This window comes from Tachypleus tridentatus, chromosome 6 (assembly GCF_004210375.1).
Source record: "Tachypleus tridentatus isolate NWPU-2018 chromosome 6, ASM421037v1, whole genome shotgun sequence".
Classification (NCBI taxonomy): Eukaryota; Metazoa; Arthropoda; class Merostomata; order Xiphosura; family Limulidae; genus Tachypleus; species Tachypleus tridentatus.
The window spans coordinates 142,586,243-142,605,593 of NC_134830.1; the positions used below are offsets into that span (position 1 = coordinate 142,586,243).

The 19,351-nt window shown below is 32.7% G+C and overlaps 1 protein-coding gene across 1 annotated transcript in view; it reads left to right on the forward strand.

Annotated features, from left to right (window-relative positions):
- LOC143253902 (neurofibromin-like) overlaps nt 1–6,476 on the forward strand; it is a 90,800-nt gene extending 84,324 nt beyond the window's left edge. The window contains 2 exon segments of the mRNA XM_076508457.1: nt 403–449; nt 1,202–6,476. Coding sequence (XP_076364572.1) covers nt 403–449; nt 1,202–1,489 — 335 coding nt within the window. The 3' untranslated portion in view covers nt 1,490–6,476.
- Nucleotides 6,477–19,351: the final 12,875 nt, after the last annotated feature.

The following is a 19,351-nucleotide window of genomic DNA, read 5'->3' on the forward strand; positions in this document are numbered from 1 at the left end:
AAGTTGTTGATATTTCTTTCCAAAATTATACATTACCACCACTGTTTCACAAATAAACGATTTATTTTACAGCATAGAATTTCTGTTGATTCTCTAATATTTAATTCACTTTGGCTGTTAGGTTCATTTAAGTATATCATTTTGTTTCCTTATATTGAATGACCTGTCTGAACAGTGTGTTTGGCAAGAGGAGAAATTAATTTTTTCTTATGTACTTAACTATTTTATAATGATTTTAATATTTCTAGCTGTAACTTTGCACCATGTCAATCAAGTTATTTTCAATCCACTTCAAAAGTTCTGCAACAAAATATAACTTTGAATACCGTGTGTTTATGAAGGAAATTTTTATACTTACTTCCTTGAAGAGTCTATCTTTACAGAAGTTATAACTCTTTCTAGCCTTTGGTTTTGGAGGGCTTTGGAGATTTGCTGGTCCTTTCTCAAAGGTATGCTAACTTTTTTTTATACTTTATTTTTTTGGTGGTGAGAGAATACATTAAAGTTTTCCCCAATTTTTTTCTTGTAGTCATAATTAGGTGTTGAAATTCAGATATGGAAATTAATGTCATGGAAAACCTACTAAATTTATTATGTATTGTTGTGACACTGGGGTTGTGTTTAAAATTTTCTTTAATATACCACTGTAATGTAAGTTTGTGTAAGCTCTAAGTATCTTTGTAAATTTACTAAAAATTACAATGCACTTGCTTATTGTTTTGGATTATCTGTATAGTTTGAGCTTCATCTCAAACCTGCATGTCCATAATCAGAAATTACAAGACTACTTCACTGTTGTAAACTAGTTATTTTGTTTTCAGTTTAGACTTGTAGTTTCTCTCCAAATTAAAGTATTTGACATAAACAGATATTCTGAATTCAAGTCCATGTTTTCAAGAGTCCAGGATTGAAAAATGTGCCTGATTCTTTAATGTCTGTGGCAGAAAACTTAAATCTCTAATTTAACACCTCTTACAAGTTAAATGTTGTAGCTTGTTTTGTTATTGTTGATTGGAATCAGCTTTTTGTTTTCTGTGGTTGGATCTAGCTTTCCTTGGCTCAGTATTTCCAGAATACAAATATGGAATATGAATTGCATAGTTGTTGTAAAATGATCCAGAAGTATTTACTTTACAGGACAGTTATGTGATTTTTTTAATAGACTAATAGTTTCTTTGTAATATTAACCTCTTGATTTTAGAGCCAAACAAACTTAGATAGTGCAGAGCTATTTGTGAACTGTTTGGAGGCCATGGTGGAGACGTGTCTGCCTGCAGATGAGGGTGAACTTCTAGAACTAAGTCAGTACCCTAGTACTCTTAGTGTTTCCTCCACTATGAACCTGTCCTCATCCTTGTCCAGCTTGACCCTGGGATCTTCAACTGATAAAGAACCATCAACTGATTACAGTAGTGTTGCATCTGACAGCTCGAGCAGAATTTGCCATGGCTCAGCACGTAGCATGGTCTCAAACGTAAAAACTCCTTAATGGGTAGTTGTTGATCACCATTTGTTGGTTTTCTAGTTGACTCCTCGAGGGACTGTGCACCAACTGGACACATGTCTCAGCTTCCACCAGCCAAACTTGATCCTCGTGAATTCTCCACAGGTTATTTGTCTAAAACCTATTCTTACATGTGATAGTTGGAATAATTGATGGAGAGATCCCTTTTTCAATGTTGTAAAAATTGTATTTTAATATAAAATTATCTATATATTGTGTGCTATTAGGAATTTGTTCTTAACTTCAAAACATAAGTTTTATTTTATTCATCAACAGTAGTATACTTTTTTTGTAAGTTCTGTGTTTTGTGAAATGTGCTTGTTTAACTGAAATTAATATAACTGTATTTACTATTATATATGTATATGTGTTTATATTCTTTGAAACAATTTTCTGATATCAATTTGAATGTCACATCAATTTTAAAGGGACTTGCAGGCATGTTTTGCACTTTCTGAAAGTTGTCTGTAAGTGTTTGAGAGAATTCATTAAGCAAGCAACAAATCTAAGCAAAAGTTAGTCTTAAAACTGACACAGTTTGGGACTTATTTTGTGAAAATTGTATTAAAAGAAAGAGTGGAATTTTTCAAAGATGTTGGAATGTTCTGTGTGTTGAGGAGAAAAGAACTGTTGTTAAATATTGTTCTTGTAAATGAAAAACAGGATTATAACCAAAAACTCTATTCACCATCAACAGTATACAGAGATTTAACATGACATTTACTAACTGGAAAGGCCTAGCATGGCTAAGACATTCAACTCGTAATCTGCAAGCTACTGAGCATTTATTACACTGAATATCTTTTCAATGTTCATCATAACAGTAAAAAATATTCTGATGCTAATAATATAAACTTTCTCACTGTCTTAGACTTGGCCTGGCATGGCCAGGTGATTAGGGTACTGGATTTGCAATCTGGGAGTTGCAGGTTCAAATACCCTTTACATCAGAAATGCTTGCTCTTTTAGCAATGGGGGCATTATAACATGACAGTCAATTTCACTATTCATTGGTAATCTGTAGCCCAACTGTTGGCAATGGGTGCTGATGACTAGCTGCCTTCCCTCTAGTCTTTCATTGCTAAATTAGGTATGGCTTATTGAGATAGCCCTTGTGTCGCTTTATTTAAACTTTCAAGCAAACTGGCAATGAATGATTACATTTATACTTTTATAAAACATTAATATAAGGCCTATTACATATTTTTTTACATTCTACATTGAGTCCCTTAGAAGTGTGTATACTAGAAAAGGCTTGCATAAGATGTACTTGTTGTAACAGTTGTTACTCTATGAAATGGCTTATATAAATAGTATTCTGTTCACTGTTGTGTTTGTTTATATCAGCTGGCTTGAAAAGCACTGGATTAGGTGAAACACATCATTGGTAATGGATGTGGTGAATATAGTGTGGTTGGAATATTATTATAATACACTCATCAATTTTGAAAATCTCTAAAGGACTGAATAAAGAATGTAGTGTTTATAATGTAATAGGCCTAATATTAATGTTGTTGTTTCTTGGTAGATATGTAAGTTACAAGGAAGTTAAATTTTAGCCTAAAGTTGAGGGATTTCTGGTGGCTGCATTGATGTTGTACGTGTGCTAATGTAGCCTAAAATTGAGGGATTTTTGGTGGCTGTGTCGATGTTGTACATTTGTTGGTTTAGTCTGAAGTCGATATTTTTAGTGACTGCATCAGTATTGTATGTTTGCTGGTTTTGCACTTTCCTGTTCTTTTTGGCTGTAATTTTTGTGTGCTAGTCTGCTGTGGTTTTACTTTCATTTGCTGGTATGTATGTGTTTGTTTTTCTGTGGCTGAAATATTACAAGTGGGAAACTTATGTTTGGAGCGTAATGTAGGTTTGTAGCATGTTGAGTTTCTGAATGTCAGTTGCCATTTTCCTTTGTTTAATTATTCTATTTTTCAATGGAAAAATGGAAATATTCCATGAAACATCCTCACTGAAGTCTGACTGGAGTTCACTACTAACTTCTTTTCCTGATCTTTTTTTTTCTTCTTCTTCTGTATAATCTCTTGATGTGGACAGTGTGGATACGTCTTCATCTGTAGCTTGCTTGGTTTCTTGGGTGAGGATAGAGAGATGTACATTTCTTAAGAAAATGCAGAACTTGCTAATGTTGCTGATAGGTGAATTGCACCAAACTTTAGGATTGGCATCAACACTTATATCTTTAGAGATCGAGGCTAAATGAAGGTCACATCTCTACAAAGTCATATGGTTTGTTTTGTTATCTGGTTTGAACTCCATGATAAACTGGAAAAGTGGTAAAGGTACTAAGTAATTAGTTGATAATCTCTGGTGATGGCATGACTGATTGGATCACTTCTTTCTTTTCTTCACATAATGTTCACATCACTTGTACAACGTAAACAAGGAAATAATAAATTTGACGTATTCCCTAAATGTGCTCTAGCTTGATTCCTTGGATTGACTCCATATTGAAGAAGGAATATTTACTATAATTCCGAATTTGCTATGTATAAGTACGTGAAATGTAGAATGTTTTAATGGAATGTACAAGTCTGTTGTACACATAAAATCAAATGTTATAAAATATGTGAACTACTAATGTCAGTCAGAGTACAAGGCTATGTTTGTGTAAAGAATAAAAGCTAGTTTTGTTCATCATACAGCCTGTGGTTTGTGTTTTCATAATCGCTATAGCCCTGTCTCAAACTCTTGCTAAATCAGTAGAGTGAAATGAAAACATGACAACTCTGACATTGAATGCATAGTAAACATGTCAAACATCACTGTGTAAAAGGTCATCGCATATGCACTCTAACTCCTGCTCATGTACATAGGGTTAGAAAAGAAGAAAGTATGGAATATGTTTACAGCATATTTTGAAATGAGAATACTTAAATGATAGATTATTTATTTCAGTCACTTATGGTTAATGTTTTTGGTGCCCATGATACTATAGAAAAGCTGGACATGTAAACCATCTGGACATCTGTTACAACATGATGTCAAAGTTCATTAGCTAAGAAAAAGTGCTATGAGTTTGAAGTATTTCCCTACAGACTTTATAAAACATTATTTATAGCTTTTTAGAAGTTTTCTAAATCTTTTTTCCCTATAAGTGACTGAACCCTGCTCATTCCCTTTGTACATTGTCGAAGGTGCTTTTCGGTCACAACTGATTCACTTATTTAAAGCAAGCAAAAAAACCCAGGTGTTAAGTACTGTGAGGGTAGATTGTTTTGAATAAGTTTAAGAGGTCTGCTTTAAATTGGGTTGCAGAAAATATATTGGTGACTAATTTGAACAATCAACTTATGCAGCTCAAGTGTAGAGGATAATGTTTAAGTTTTATGTTATTATTTTAATCTGGTTATTTTAAGTATTAAATTGTGCTTAGACTATTTTTTATACACCTTGATTTATGTTATTATTCAACATACTCATTATGTGGGGTTGAATGCAACGTAATGTATACATTAATCTTTACTGTCTATAGGTAAAGAACTGTACTGTTAACTATTAAGTATTATTCCATTTATATCATTCTTCCATTTATTAAATGTTTTTATTACTTATTCTTTAAACTATTAACTTTCATGATTTGTTCTGTATATTGAATAATCTTCAAGAAATAAAAATAATTTATGCATTTTCGGTAAGCCTGATGGTTAGGGTGCTCGACTTGCTATCTGTGGGTTAAAATACCCATCACTGGACATGCTCACCTTTCAAGCCATGAGGGCATTATAATATGATTGTCAATCCCAATATTCGTTGGTAAAAAGTTGGCAGTGGTTGGTGTTATTCAGCTGGCTTTCCCTGTAGCCTATCACTGCTAAATTAAGGATGGTTAGTGCAGATAGCCCTCATGTGCAAAATTCCGAACAAACCAATCTTTACAGTTTCAGATTAGAAGATTTAACATTTATTTAGTTAATCATAAGAGTATTATTTCAATACATAAAATTATTTATTTTGAAGCTATTTTCAAGCTATGTTAGTTAAATTTTGGGTTGAGTCAAATTTTCTTTATGGTGAGCCCTTTAAGAGCATTGATCTGTGTGCTTTATGACCAACTTTTATCCTTTATGTAGTTCATTTGTTCTTTTATGAAGCTTGAGCAAGTTTGGTGTAAGATGCATAAACTATCTCTTTACCTGCATGTCATAAATTACTTGTAATTTATACTATTACTTCAGACAATAATTTTAAAAGTGTAATGTGAGTATAGTTCAAAGCGTATTGTTAAAACACTAGTAGGATTAAGTAAATTGAGTGAACTTCTATTTGAAAATAGTGATTTCTCAAGTATTATATTATTATAATGCTTTAAATTAAAGGTGTATTGTGTAAGACATTTAGTCAATTAAGTTTATACTCTTGTATTTGAATATTTAAAAGAAAAGACGTATAGTCTATTATATTCCTGCAATGGTGGACTTACACTTATCTTAAAGTGAGTGTGCATTTATGTTTAATGATTTTACTGTGTGTCTTGTACATACCCATTTTTAAGTTCTAAGTTTTTAAGATAAAATTATTCAACTTTATTTTCCAGAACTGGATGTATTTTTATGCTCACAAAATTTATAAAATATTGTAACGAGAGTAGATTTATGTATCTCATTTCTTAAAGGACATTTTGGGTTTTATTTCATGACGTGTTTTATGGCCACCACTTTCATGATGAATGTGTGTGATTAGTCCTAGTGTTAAGCCTAACCTCGTTCAAGAACTGTTGATTAAGTTTTATTGTAAGATACTTTAAACTAGGCTATAAGTATTTAATTTCACGGACTAATTTCTAATATATATATATATATGTATATCAGGTTGGAGTTGGTTTGTTTCTTTTTTATAAGTGGAATGAAATTTAATTTCTCTTATAATGATTTGGTAATGTTTTACACATTTTTATTAAAACTTGTATTATTTTATTATTTGAATCCCTTTCGTTTTATAATAAATAATTATGTAGTATTTGTCTCACGTGATTTTTCATCTCAATTAAAAGTCATGAAGAAATACAGAATGGAAAAGAGCTTCAGTTTAAGGTTATTTAAAAGTTAATTCACTCTGTTTTTAAGATGTTTAAATATGAATAAAACTTTCACATGAAGTACCTTTAACATGGGAAATTAAACTGTTTAAGGTGTTATGTTCAACTTATCTTTAACACAGAAAATTAAGAAACTCTACTATTAGTGGTAACTATTTCACTTTATTCGCGTAACGTTCACATACCAAATTCCGGTTAATTCCTGTGGAAGAAGATTGTCACCACTAGATGGATCCGGAATAGGATTTCCATCTTTAGTCCAGAAAATGGTGAGTGGCAAATCAAAATTAGTAGAAGGGGCAGTGTTCGATAATTTCCAGCCAGTAAAAGAAATATATATATATATCCACGCATACATGCATAATTCAATGTAATAACGTCATATGTACGCCAATCATTTAAATTCGTCAGGATTTACAAATACTGTTATTAATCCTGATACTAAAACATCAGTTTAATAGCACGTTTTGACAGTAGTCTCGTAAATGAACGATGTAGGAAATGAAATTTCGCAAAAGCAATTAGAGGAATACACTAAAATATCTACAAAGTTACCACACCTTGATTAGAAGACATCACGGTATAACCAGTAACAGTGCTGTGCGGTTTGACTTGCTTATTTCAAACATCGGTAAACTGTTTCAAACCCAGCAGATGTTAGAAAGAAAGTAATCATTTACCAAAGGTCGGAATTTTTCATAAAGTGAAACTTGTATCGGGAAAAGTAAGTCCTAAAACACGAAAGGAAACAGTCTATTTACTTTAGTATGAGAACCACTGGGCTATCTGAAAGGTATGAAAATATGGAATTTTACCTAAATATAACTAATGAATAAGAGGTATTGCTAAACAAAAAAGGTAGTAGAAAGTAAGGAAGTACCATGGACAAGTTTAAAGGTTCATACTGATAGTGAAGATTCACGTGATGAGGAAACCTATTGACCACTTCCTCAGGTCTGATGCCACATCCCTGCCGACGTGCGTGAGGATAGAACCAGTCAGTCTTTCACTAACACGGGTAGATCAAAGAGAAGTTTTAAATCACTTTAAACTTTTAGGATAACTATTCGCTGACAGGGTAATCATGACATCAAACAGCATTGTACTCTCATATTGCGTAAATAACGTCGTTTTACACCGAAGTTTTTGAGATTTAAAACCACGAACCATCAAATTCATGACTCGTAGATTTATTAGTCTTGTCAATGTCGTCGTCTTCAAGAAGAAATAAAGTTGAAACGTCATCTGGAGCTTCGAAACCTTTTTTGTTGCATTGACTTCTGATCTTCGTAATAGCATATACACACTGAAATTGTAGTCCGTCATGAGCACATACTTGCCCTTTTAACCGTAGGTGCGTTACAATGTTACGTTCAATTCCACTATTCGATGGTAAAAGAGCAGCCCAAGAGTTGGTGGTGGGTAGTGATGACTAGCTGTCTTCCCTCTAGCTTTACACTGCTAAATTAAGGACGGCTAGCGCAGATAGCCCTCGAGTAGCTTTACGCGAAATTCAAAACAAACCATAAGCACGTACGTAATACAAAAGTCATCTTCCTGTATTCGTTCTGGCTCCCAAAACAACTAATAAAAATCAGAAATACTAAAATTGCTACAACTTCTGAAAATGCTGTAGCTGAGGGACAGTTCAGTTAAAATCTACTGATTACCTTTGAAGTCACATACAAAAAGTTAGAATCCCAACTTATCTTCGAAGGCTTTAACACTGTTGATCATCATGCTTCTATAGGACAAACGTGGCTAATCGGAGCAAACACAACCATATAACTCATTTCCATAAAAAAGCAAAATATCATAAAATTATAATGGACATTTCTTATGTTTACAATTCATGCTTTACTGTTCATATTTGATTTAAAAAGTTTCACATGGATCAGTTTTCTCGCTCACGAATAACATACTTTTTTGTTAATACGCTGATGACATTACTGTTTGGAATGCATCAAAATATTCATTAATATCAGAGGAAGTTTCTAAAAAGTTATTTAATACAATCAGTGATTGGTGGGTTATGCTGAACCCCATTAAAACTCTAGATATAATATTTCAAGAAAACTTAAATAAACTTTTGAAAAAGTAAAACTTAAAATTAGTTGACGAAGAAATCAAATTTTGGTCTAAAACCAAATTTGGTGTCACATTTTACAAACGATTTGCGAGGGCAAAGCAAAGGAAGAAAACGCATAAAATCGTCGACAGACTAGGTAACCACCTCAGACTGTGGCCCAACATGGCCACGTGGTTAGAGCGCTTGACTCGTTTTTTGAGGGTCGAAAGTTCGAATCCCCGTCACAGCAAACATGCTCGCCCTTTCAACCGTGGGAGCGTTATAGAGTTATGGCCAATCCCTTTATTCGTTGATAAAAGAGTTCGCGGTGGGTGGTGATGACTCGCTGCCTTCGCTCTGGTTTTACACTGCTAAATTAGGGACGGCTAGCGTAGATAGCCCTCGTGTAGCTTTGCGCGAAATTCAAAAACCAAACCAACTGTCTCAGATTTACACATGAGAAAAATAAATGATGTAAAGCTAACACTATTTTAAAAATTTACAAAATATCTATTCGACCCATCCTTAATACGGCTACCAAGTCACAAGCAATGCAATAAAAAGTACAATATTAACAAAATAGAGTATTTAGATTAGCCCTAAAACTTCCAAGTTGCACCTACTTACACAAGGTAAGTAAAATGTCACTATTTAAAGACAGGCTAGATTTACTGGCTAAAATTTATTACAAGAAAGCAGAGACAACAAACGCATTAACATGTGCCCTTCATTCCATTACACGTGCATAACACAAAAACAATATACCCATACAATATGTACTGCAGTAAAACATAGAATATACACAAACCATGAATGTAGCTTAAGTTTTTATAACTAATCACATGCAGCGGCCCGGCATGGCCTAGCGCGTAAGGCGTGCGACTCGTAATCCGAGGGTCGCCCTCCCAGCCGTGGGGGTGTATAATGTGACGGTCAATCCCACTATTCGTTGGTAAAAGAGTTGGCGGTGGGTGGTGATGACTAGCTGCCTTCCCTCTAGTCTTACACTGCTAAATTAGGTACGGCTAGCACAGATAGCCCTCGAGTAGCTTTGTGCGAAATTCCCAAACAAACAAAAGTTAACTTAAGATCTTCCACTGCCGTCCAACAAACGGTACGTAGATGGTACTTTCTTAATCTTCCATGACACGTTAACAAGTTCTTGAACCATTTAAATTCTCAGAACAATAATAATAATATAAAATTCACTTTTGAATTGAAAATCAAAACAAACTTTCTTTTCTAGACATTCAGGTTCAAAAACGAGTCAACGAATTTAGCACCTCAGTTTAAGGAAGGAAAATTTGTTACTGGTTTGCAAAAACGCTTTGGGAGTTTTTTGCCAAAATAATTCAAACTAAATTCTTAACTTGTAGTTTTATTCACAGGGCCTACTCTGGTTACATCTCTATTCATAATGAAATAACTTTCCTTCGGAACAACGTAAAAAATGAGACTGTTTAGTTGTAAAAGTTATTATTTGGTTTATTCAGTGATTTAATATTTATTGATTACCTAGTTTTCATAATATGCATGTTACAAGTTAATTATTTCAAAAACGTGTGAGTGGGTGTTTTTTTACAGCAAAACTGCATCGGCCTGTCTGCCTTGTCCACCGAGGGAAAGCGAATTCTTGATTTTAGCGTGATAAATCATAAGACTTACAGCTGTCCCAGCGGGGGATATTTTAAAAGCACTAGTTATAACAAGCTTCATTACGTAACTTTGTACGAGTCGTACCTTGTGAATGTAGTTTAAATGTTGTATTATGCTTACGGCCTGGCATGGCCAGGTGGGTTAAGGCGTTCGACTCGTAATCCGAGGGTCGCGAGTTCGAATCCCGGTCACACAAAACATGCTCGCCCTTTTAGCCGCGGGGGCGTTATATAGAGTCTAGCACCCTAATTACCTGGCCATGCCGTGTCCAATCGAAGATGTCGAAAAAGTTCACGTAACTGGCATAAGAATTTTTTTTTTTTTTATTGTCGGAAAATCTAAAAGAATATCCAATGTAATAGTTTATCATTAATACTCGTGGCCTTAGATACTTGGAAGCAATTCTTGCTTTGAATTTACGAAAGATTGTGAAATAAGCCTAATGTGCAGAACGTTTTAAACAAAAGTTTTAGGTTAAAACAGTAAGTTACAAAACGACCTAGAAAAGAGGAATAAATCCATCTTTAACATTTATTGTACTAATAATGAAATTATTTAATTTGCAAATTGGTGAAAACATAAAACTTGTATAAAATCACTAATTTCTATATTATTGTTCACTTCTTATCAGACTGGGGGTCTCTAATGTTTATTATAATATATTAAGCACCTTACATTTGTATTAACCATTTTACACTTCACTGCCGAAAGAGGTTAGAACTGAAAGAGGTTTATTAATGAATCAGGTAACTATTCACAATTATTAGAGGATATAACAATTTTATTTTCATTTAAAACGAATACAAAAATTATTCTTAAATACAAATGGAAATTTCATGTGTTAAGCTTCCACTATGTAAATTTTTAGTATAGACATATAAAAGAAACAAACGATGTAATTTAAACATCCCTTGACAGATAATTTAAACTTCCTCGCACTGATACAAGCCTGTAAGTATAACCCTCTGGAGAGAATATCTGAAGCACTGGGATGAAAACTAAACTCTGAAAAAATAGTTTTGAATCCTGCTGAGTAACAAGGGAATTAACAGACCCATAAACATTGAAAAAAATCTTGATTTACGAAACGGAAAATATATACACTTATAAAATGCATTGTGCCGGGTTCTGAGCAAAATTTTCATGTGGTAAGAGTGAACTTGTGAAATTCGAATTATTTACAAGGGTAAAAACAAGAGCTATTTAAAAAGTAAAGGCAACTCTTTACATTATCTTAAAGTGAAAACTGCTGCTGGTGTACGTTTTCTAATGCTACTATTGAAGGCTAAAAGACAATTACTCTGGTTAATAAAATTTTATTACAGTAAATGAAAAAAAGAAATGAACAAAAACTGGATACATGAAGATGACATTGCATTACAATTTAAATATATATTTACAAAATTTGGTCACTCTCCCATTTCGTTCGTGACCTTTGAAAATGCATAAACAGTAACACTTGCCTACATACTTCTGGGGCCAGAAAGTATGGAAAATATTCACAAGGTACAAATCAAAACCAAATAAACTTGTTCTTTCACTCTTACTGAAAACCAATGTAAAGATTTCCAAGTACACCAATCATAATACCGAGTGTGTGTTAGAGCTAAAAATAATTATGAAATTGGATAAAAAATGTCCCTAAATAAAACACAGAGGGAAAATAGCAATCCCAGGTAAGATTCATTGCTAAGAAGGAAATCAATTCCACTTCATCTCAAGTCAACTTAGGTAAAAATAAATAAAATCATGAACTCACAGCTATTAGGAATATATTAGGCTTAAGGAATAACTGTATTACAATTTGTGTTCAAGAAGTATTCAATCTAGAACAGAGAACGTTGGCACTTTATAGCATACAAGGTCAAAACTCTGAAGTGGTTCCAATATGTAAGAACACTAGCGAGTTTCTTAGAAAAATTTCTAAAAAAGTACATTGCTCCATCAATACCACAATTTTTACAATTCCAATTAAAGTATGTGGGCAGTGTTTCACATACCAGTGTATTTTTACTCTTTGTTGTTTAACGCTGCCAGTTTTTCGTTTTTTACATTATCCAAAGGAAACTAAGATATTTAAACATAAATCGAAAACATGTTTCTTAACAAAATATATTTCACATAAATTGTTTTTCAATAACATTAGTATCCGAGAAACTGTGCAACCCACCGCTAATTTTTAGGCTACTGCAATCAAATGAGATTCGACTGTCACTTCTGTAACATAGTCAGAGCACGACCTTGCATCATTAGAAAGCAAACTATGGATCCCCAAATTCACAGTCCATCACATGAACCACTATGTCACACAGCCCATTAATAATTGTTACAGAATGATTACACTTAAAAATTAAATGTTAAGCCTTAATCGTTCGAATGTAATTACACATAGTTCCACCACCCTTGTATAAAGACAAAAGAAAAAAAAAAAGTTGTATATGATCTATTCTTAAGTAGGAATACATATACTGGGAAAAATTAAATTAGCCAATAGGTAGGAAATAATGAAGAAACTAGTGTCACCAACTCATCGTTATGAAAATTATAAAAACCAAAGCTAAGCCTCTCATCATAATAATTACAACTATTGGGTTAATAACTAACGTAATAGTACCACATAAAAACATTTGTTTACACATGATCAGGTACACGTTTCAATCTTGAAAAGTTCAATGTTGTCGACTTTCTATACATGTAGGTAGGATTAAGTTGTATAACAATGTTTACAAATGGTAAACCATAGCACTTAACACAAGAAATACTACTGTATTAAAATCATAGCATTATGAATGACAGAAATAAATAAGTTTATTCAAATGACGGTTTTGATGTTGTATTACTGCATTTATGACTGCTATAACTCAGCCGTCTACACAGTGAAGTTGACTTCAGTATAGCTTGATGCTATTTATGGGAGATTGGTTTAATAAGTAAACAGATTTCAACATCAGGGTTAAATTATTACAATTTCTCCCAAGTTTACACAGTTGTTCCATATATCCAGCTTACTATACAGTAGATTCAAATACAAATGCTAACTTAGAGAATTAAATAAATATTAGAATAACATTAATGTTGAGTCTTATCTCATAGAAGACAAATAAAAATGCTAATTTACAGCAAAATTAAATAAATATTTGAATGAGATTAATGTTAAGTCTTTTCTCACAAAAGAAAGGCAAATAACAAATAATGGAACATTTGTGTTTTTTTATATCTAACTTAAGAAAACCGAATATTGGGACACAGTACATGTCCAGCAAGAAACTATTTGGTCCTTCAAAGCTAACCCTACCTGTACCTTATTTTGAGAAAATTACAGGTTTCCATTTTAATACCCTCACAAAATGTTGACAGCAACTTGCTATGTTATCCAGTTTAGAAAATAAAAGTTTTAATTTGAACCTAGCTTGTTCTTTTCAAATCTCAAACAGTTGTGTCCTCTCATCCTGCTACCTTGATAATACATATCATCATATAAATCAAAGGTCTTAACTCTAATTAAACCCCTAGATAATCTTGCAAGCTTCAACAGGAACATCTCTTAATAACTTTGTTTCAATTAAAGTGAAAAGTTTGCCTTTTCAGGTGACCCACGAAAAAATTCAATCAATGATCTAAAAATAAATCTAACTCTTCATATCATGTGCCTATTTTTTAAAATAAGTTTAAGTGTATCTGTGTACACCACATCATCACACAGAATCAATCTATAAATCTGTTATTCTATGAAAGAACAAGTCTCCATCTAAGCTTCTAAAGCTTCCACTGTCCATTGAAAGCTAAATTTAAGACTAACTCGGATCTCTTAAAACTTCCTTAACCTCATGAGAAATTATCTGGTTTATGGCTTAAAACACTATTAATAACAACAGTACCCAACTGATGAAATAAATGCATCCTAATCTTAATAAGTACAAATATAATAATGTTATACTTAATTAGATATTCAAGATGATGAGAAACCCACTTGAAGTAAAAAAGTATCTCAAGACAGCTGGTTTGGGTATTAAAACTTTTATTAAAATAGAAAACAATGTTTTGGTTTTTTTTGTTCATAACATTGTTCTCTACATTAATACCCAAACCAGCCATCTTGAGGTATATATTTAATTAAATATTAATATTATTACCAAGTTGATTTTTAGTTTCTAAATAGGTAGATATCTTTAATCCATTTCTTAGATCTCCTTTCAGCCAGTCTATTCAAGCCTCTATCAGTTTTAAACACAGGAATCAAGTTGCTCAATTTTATACATTTTAAGTCAAAGTTTGGAAACTTTGATGAAAACTCCAATGTTCTTTATATCTTATTCTGGTATCAAATCTTCATTTTCTTTTTTCATTAAGTCAACATTCTTTCCTTCTCAGGAAAAGTCAAGTTGCACACAATGCAGTGAAGTTTGGTTGTCTAACTGGCAGTCAACTACTAGCCTACAAGGCAGTTTCAGCCAACTCACCAATCAAAAGGTAAAAATAAAGGAAGTAATAAAGAGAGCTTATTTGCTTCATGTTTGTTAAATATTACTGTAATTACTCTGGTGTTTTATACAAAACCTTGATACATTGTTATTTTACATTGATGACCAGTGTCCAAGCTATATATAACCACACTCAATCTACTGTGCAACACACACCAGTACAAAGTCTAACAAGCCTAACCCTACACAACAATACAATATTTTTACTCAGTGATGTTCTTCATACAAAAATCCCAGAACATGACTGCATTACTTTAAAAATTAAAACTAGCTAAATATGTTATTGTTAAATAAAATATATAAACTATTGTAACAAATGCAGAATCTAATGAAACAGACTCAAGAAAAAAAAACTGTTCATTTGAAACTGAGAAAGCTTCAGAAGATCAAAACCGTAAGAAAAGTACACTCCAAGTTACAACCTGTTTATTGAAGTAACTGACATGCAAGAAGTGTAACATAAAGGAATAAAGCAGTTTACTACAGAAATAACTTACTCCATGTCTTTCATATATTATCATATACATTTCATATATTTGCAGTCTTCAGTAATGTTGTAAGCCTAATACAACTTAATGTACATTCTATGTTTTCTAAACTTTTGCACAATATATTAGATATAAATGTCTAAGTAACTCATAGAAAACTAAACAAAACAGACATTTATCCACAGAAACTTGTACTAATTTCACTTGATCCTTTGAAATATAATTTGAAATTTAAAAATTTAGAAGGTATGTTACTTATGGTAAGAAAACAAGGCTGCCGCCATTGTCAGTAAACGAGACATACAAAGAAATTATTTATCAGCAAACAAACTGATTTTATATATTTATTAAAACCATAAAACTTAAGTACTTGGCCAATAGATATATGAACCAAAAGGCCATGCACCCTAGCTAATAGATTAGTGTATCAACTTCTTAAAAGTATTATTTATATTTTAGTCACTAAACAGTAACTTTTAAAATGTACACAGATCTCTATGACCAAAGAGAAATAAAGATGGAACCAATAACCTGCTAAAAGATTATTTGCATTCCTTGACAGATTGCTTAGGCATGGTATTTGTGATATACAAGTACATGGAATGGGCAAAAACTGCCTGTGGTAGAAAATAAGTGTTAAAGGATGACATTTTGAAATTCTTTCTTCATTGTTTGAAGAAGGACGACCTTTGGAATGTTGTCTTCTACACTTGTGTTTTCTCTACAACAGTCAGTTGTCATTCATTTCTAGTGCACTTATGATTTAAATTGGGACCAAACTGTAAAATATTGAAACATCATCTCACAAGTGCTTTTAAATATTTGATATTTTATTCTATTCTTTCTGGGAATGATTCACAATAAGTGCTGTGGATTATTTTGTTCTGTATTACTGATGATTCTAACGTAGTCAATGGTCAAACTGGGATTTTTGAAAGAACGAGAACTTCCATTTGCAATACGTTCCACATATTTTAACTAGGAGATAAGGAATGCTAATGGTTTGATTCCTTAAGAGGTGAAACTCCATTAGAAACCATTCTACCTCAGTTTATTCCCTAATTGTACCGTATGGAATCTAAAATTCACACTTGATAACCAGTACGATGTTCAGGAGGGAGGGAAATGTTCAAAGTAAAACTCCTGGATGTCTCGACACACTAGAAGTTCAAGTCCTGCCATTTGTCCTTTATTAGAAATACTTTCAAATATCCTGGGATTTTCCACATAAGTGGCACCTTACAAAACATGTGGGCTAACCATCTGTCAGAGATCCCCCAAAGCCATCACTAATTTAGTCCTAACCAGAGGAAGGGTAACCAGTAAGTAGTACTTGCTAGGTATGACTTGTCGTAACCGAACAGATAAGAATGTATGACAAGTTCAACCGGCACCACTCCTTAAACCTTGAACATTCCATTTCATACCCAACCCAACTTGCAATAATATTCGTCTTAAGTTGGTTTAATTAACTGTGACATACAAACACTACCTTAAGTTTACCAATGGTCTAGTTTTTCTTTTAAACACAGCATGTAAAATCACTCTTAGCATTATCCAATATGGCTCCTGTAATCATTTCTCACCAACGTGTTTCTAAAATACGTAGTCCCAAATACAGTCGTAAGCCTGATACAACTTAATGTATTTTCTTTACTTTCTGTAGTTTCACATAATATCTTAGATATAAATGTCACTATGTTATTATCATTATTGTAGCCTGTCAAAAACAGGATCAACAAACACACACACATCCCTAACTTACAGCTTTTGTAGCCTGTGAATCTCACTTAATCTGGGAAAACTCACTCCTGTGCTCTGATATAAAGAAAGATTGACCTGTTAGACTGATGAGCTGTCAGAATATGAGGTGGTTCCCAACAGTCACGAAACTATCACACGGACATTTAAAAGGCTGGTATTTATAATTAGTTATATAATAATTTTATTGTTTTAAAAACTAAATGGCATTGCCAATTTATCTGTCTACCATCTATAAGAAACATATATTAACTTCACAATTTAACCTTCTACCACCTGTAAGAAATAAACAACAATTCACTTCACAATTTACTTTCATTTTTCTATGTTTGAGAAAAAGGTTTTAATAAATAATGCTAAACAAAGTCTAGAAAATTGGTTAAATGCAGGACCTCAAACTTCATTTCATAACTGAAACCATATTAAATGCATTCAACTACAACAGCTTATTCCACGTATGTATAAAAATTACCATGAGACACAGGAAAAGCAGCAAATAGAAACTAATATTTTGCACTAAAAATATCATACTGTTCTTATACATCACATAATAACTAAATATGTTTCAGTGATATTAATGTTTTAAGGAACTTAAGAAAAAAACAGATGAACAACTATCTAGGTTGTTCCCACGTTTTATATTAATGAAAACAATTTAAGACATCCCGATAGCAGAGAGGAAACTGAATGCAACTCATGTAACAAAAGAAATGAATAAATTAATTTTGAGGATGAAACAAAGCAGGAAAGAACCATCCAGTCAATATAAAATTTTGAGTGAAACCACAACAAAAACCAGTGTCTTTTTTCATGCTATCAATAGAATTAAAAAAAAATTATGATAAAATTGTATTGCAACATGTTACTCTGGTGGTTCTACCTGTTCCTTAAAGCACCATTTAATTTAAGGGATATAGCCCAATTTCTTTACTCACCAAGTCTGGTGTGTTTTTTTTTATCACTTTTACAGTACAATAGTATTTTGATAATACAGTTTTATCTCTTCCTCAAAGGAACACGTATGTTACTTTTTGTTTTGTGATGGTGCAAAAAATAAGTACATTTCCCCCTGCTGTTCTAAAGCCTATATGACTAGAAATGTACACTGTGGATCCAATACACCATCCAGGAATTAAATTGCTAAGAGAAACAGATAACTAAGCCAGACATCTTTTTTTTTTTCATACCCACATTAATGGTATTCAGTTGCCCTGGAACTCATGTTCAAAGGTAAGCACATGGTTAACACAACCTACAAATACTGATGTGTATTAATAACATGAAATTATTTACAGACATATAAGCCTGTTAAGAACATTACAGATACTTTAGATAGAGAAGAAGATATAACAAATATTTAGCCCTAACTACTACACGCTCTTGAGTCCAATCATACTGTATTCAAGTGTGTGCGACACTTACAATATTGATAACTCATCACAGAGTGAGCCCTTGTAGCTTTTCAGCACCATAATCTTCTGTTAAAATGACAACAGCCTAGGATTATCAAAACTACTCAAATCAATTTTTTTTTTTCAAGATTTTATTTATCATTGTTAGAAAAAAAATCACATTGTTTGTGGCTCTTCATACTGTGGCGTAACATTCCTGAATAGAAATTACAACAAACAGTCTGCTGTTAGAGCTGGAAATTACAGAAGGTGTCATCCTCTTAAAAGAAGGTGAATCTAATCAAAAATGATCATTTTCTCTGTACAAGTATGAAGAGTCAAGAAGAGGGAATGATGGGGAGAACTGTTTCAATACAGTAAAAAAAATGTTTACTGTAATCCGTTGTGAAACTAAAGTCAGTCTTAAGTAATTCCACTATGCCTCAAACATTTCTAGCAAATCAGTTATGTAGGTTTTAGGTTCCAGGAGTGCAAGAATACAGCAAAATGGAGGAAACAAGTGGAAACCAGAACAAAGAGAAATCTTGCAGATCAGACTACACTGGTTCTAAAACCCACAAAGACTAGAAATTATAAGACCACAATTTATTGTACAACTTGTAGATACAGTATGCTGACAAATTACTAAATGTTACTAATGTATGTAATCATGAGTTCAGTTACCAATCATTAACTCTTAATCACAAGTTTAAGTCCTCCAGACCTCAGTACATAGTTCAAACTATCCATTGTCTATTAGATACGTTACATGCATGCTGTCAGTGACAGTTCAGGGACACAACACTTGTTATAGTCCTTTAATGCAGCAAGTACCAAATCTCTCCAGTTTTTATACACCACATACAGCTTGACAGTATAAAGGAATACAGCAACAAATTGTATTATCAAAACTAATCTTAGAATTACTGATTAAGTACAAGTGCAATGA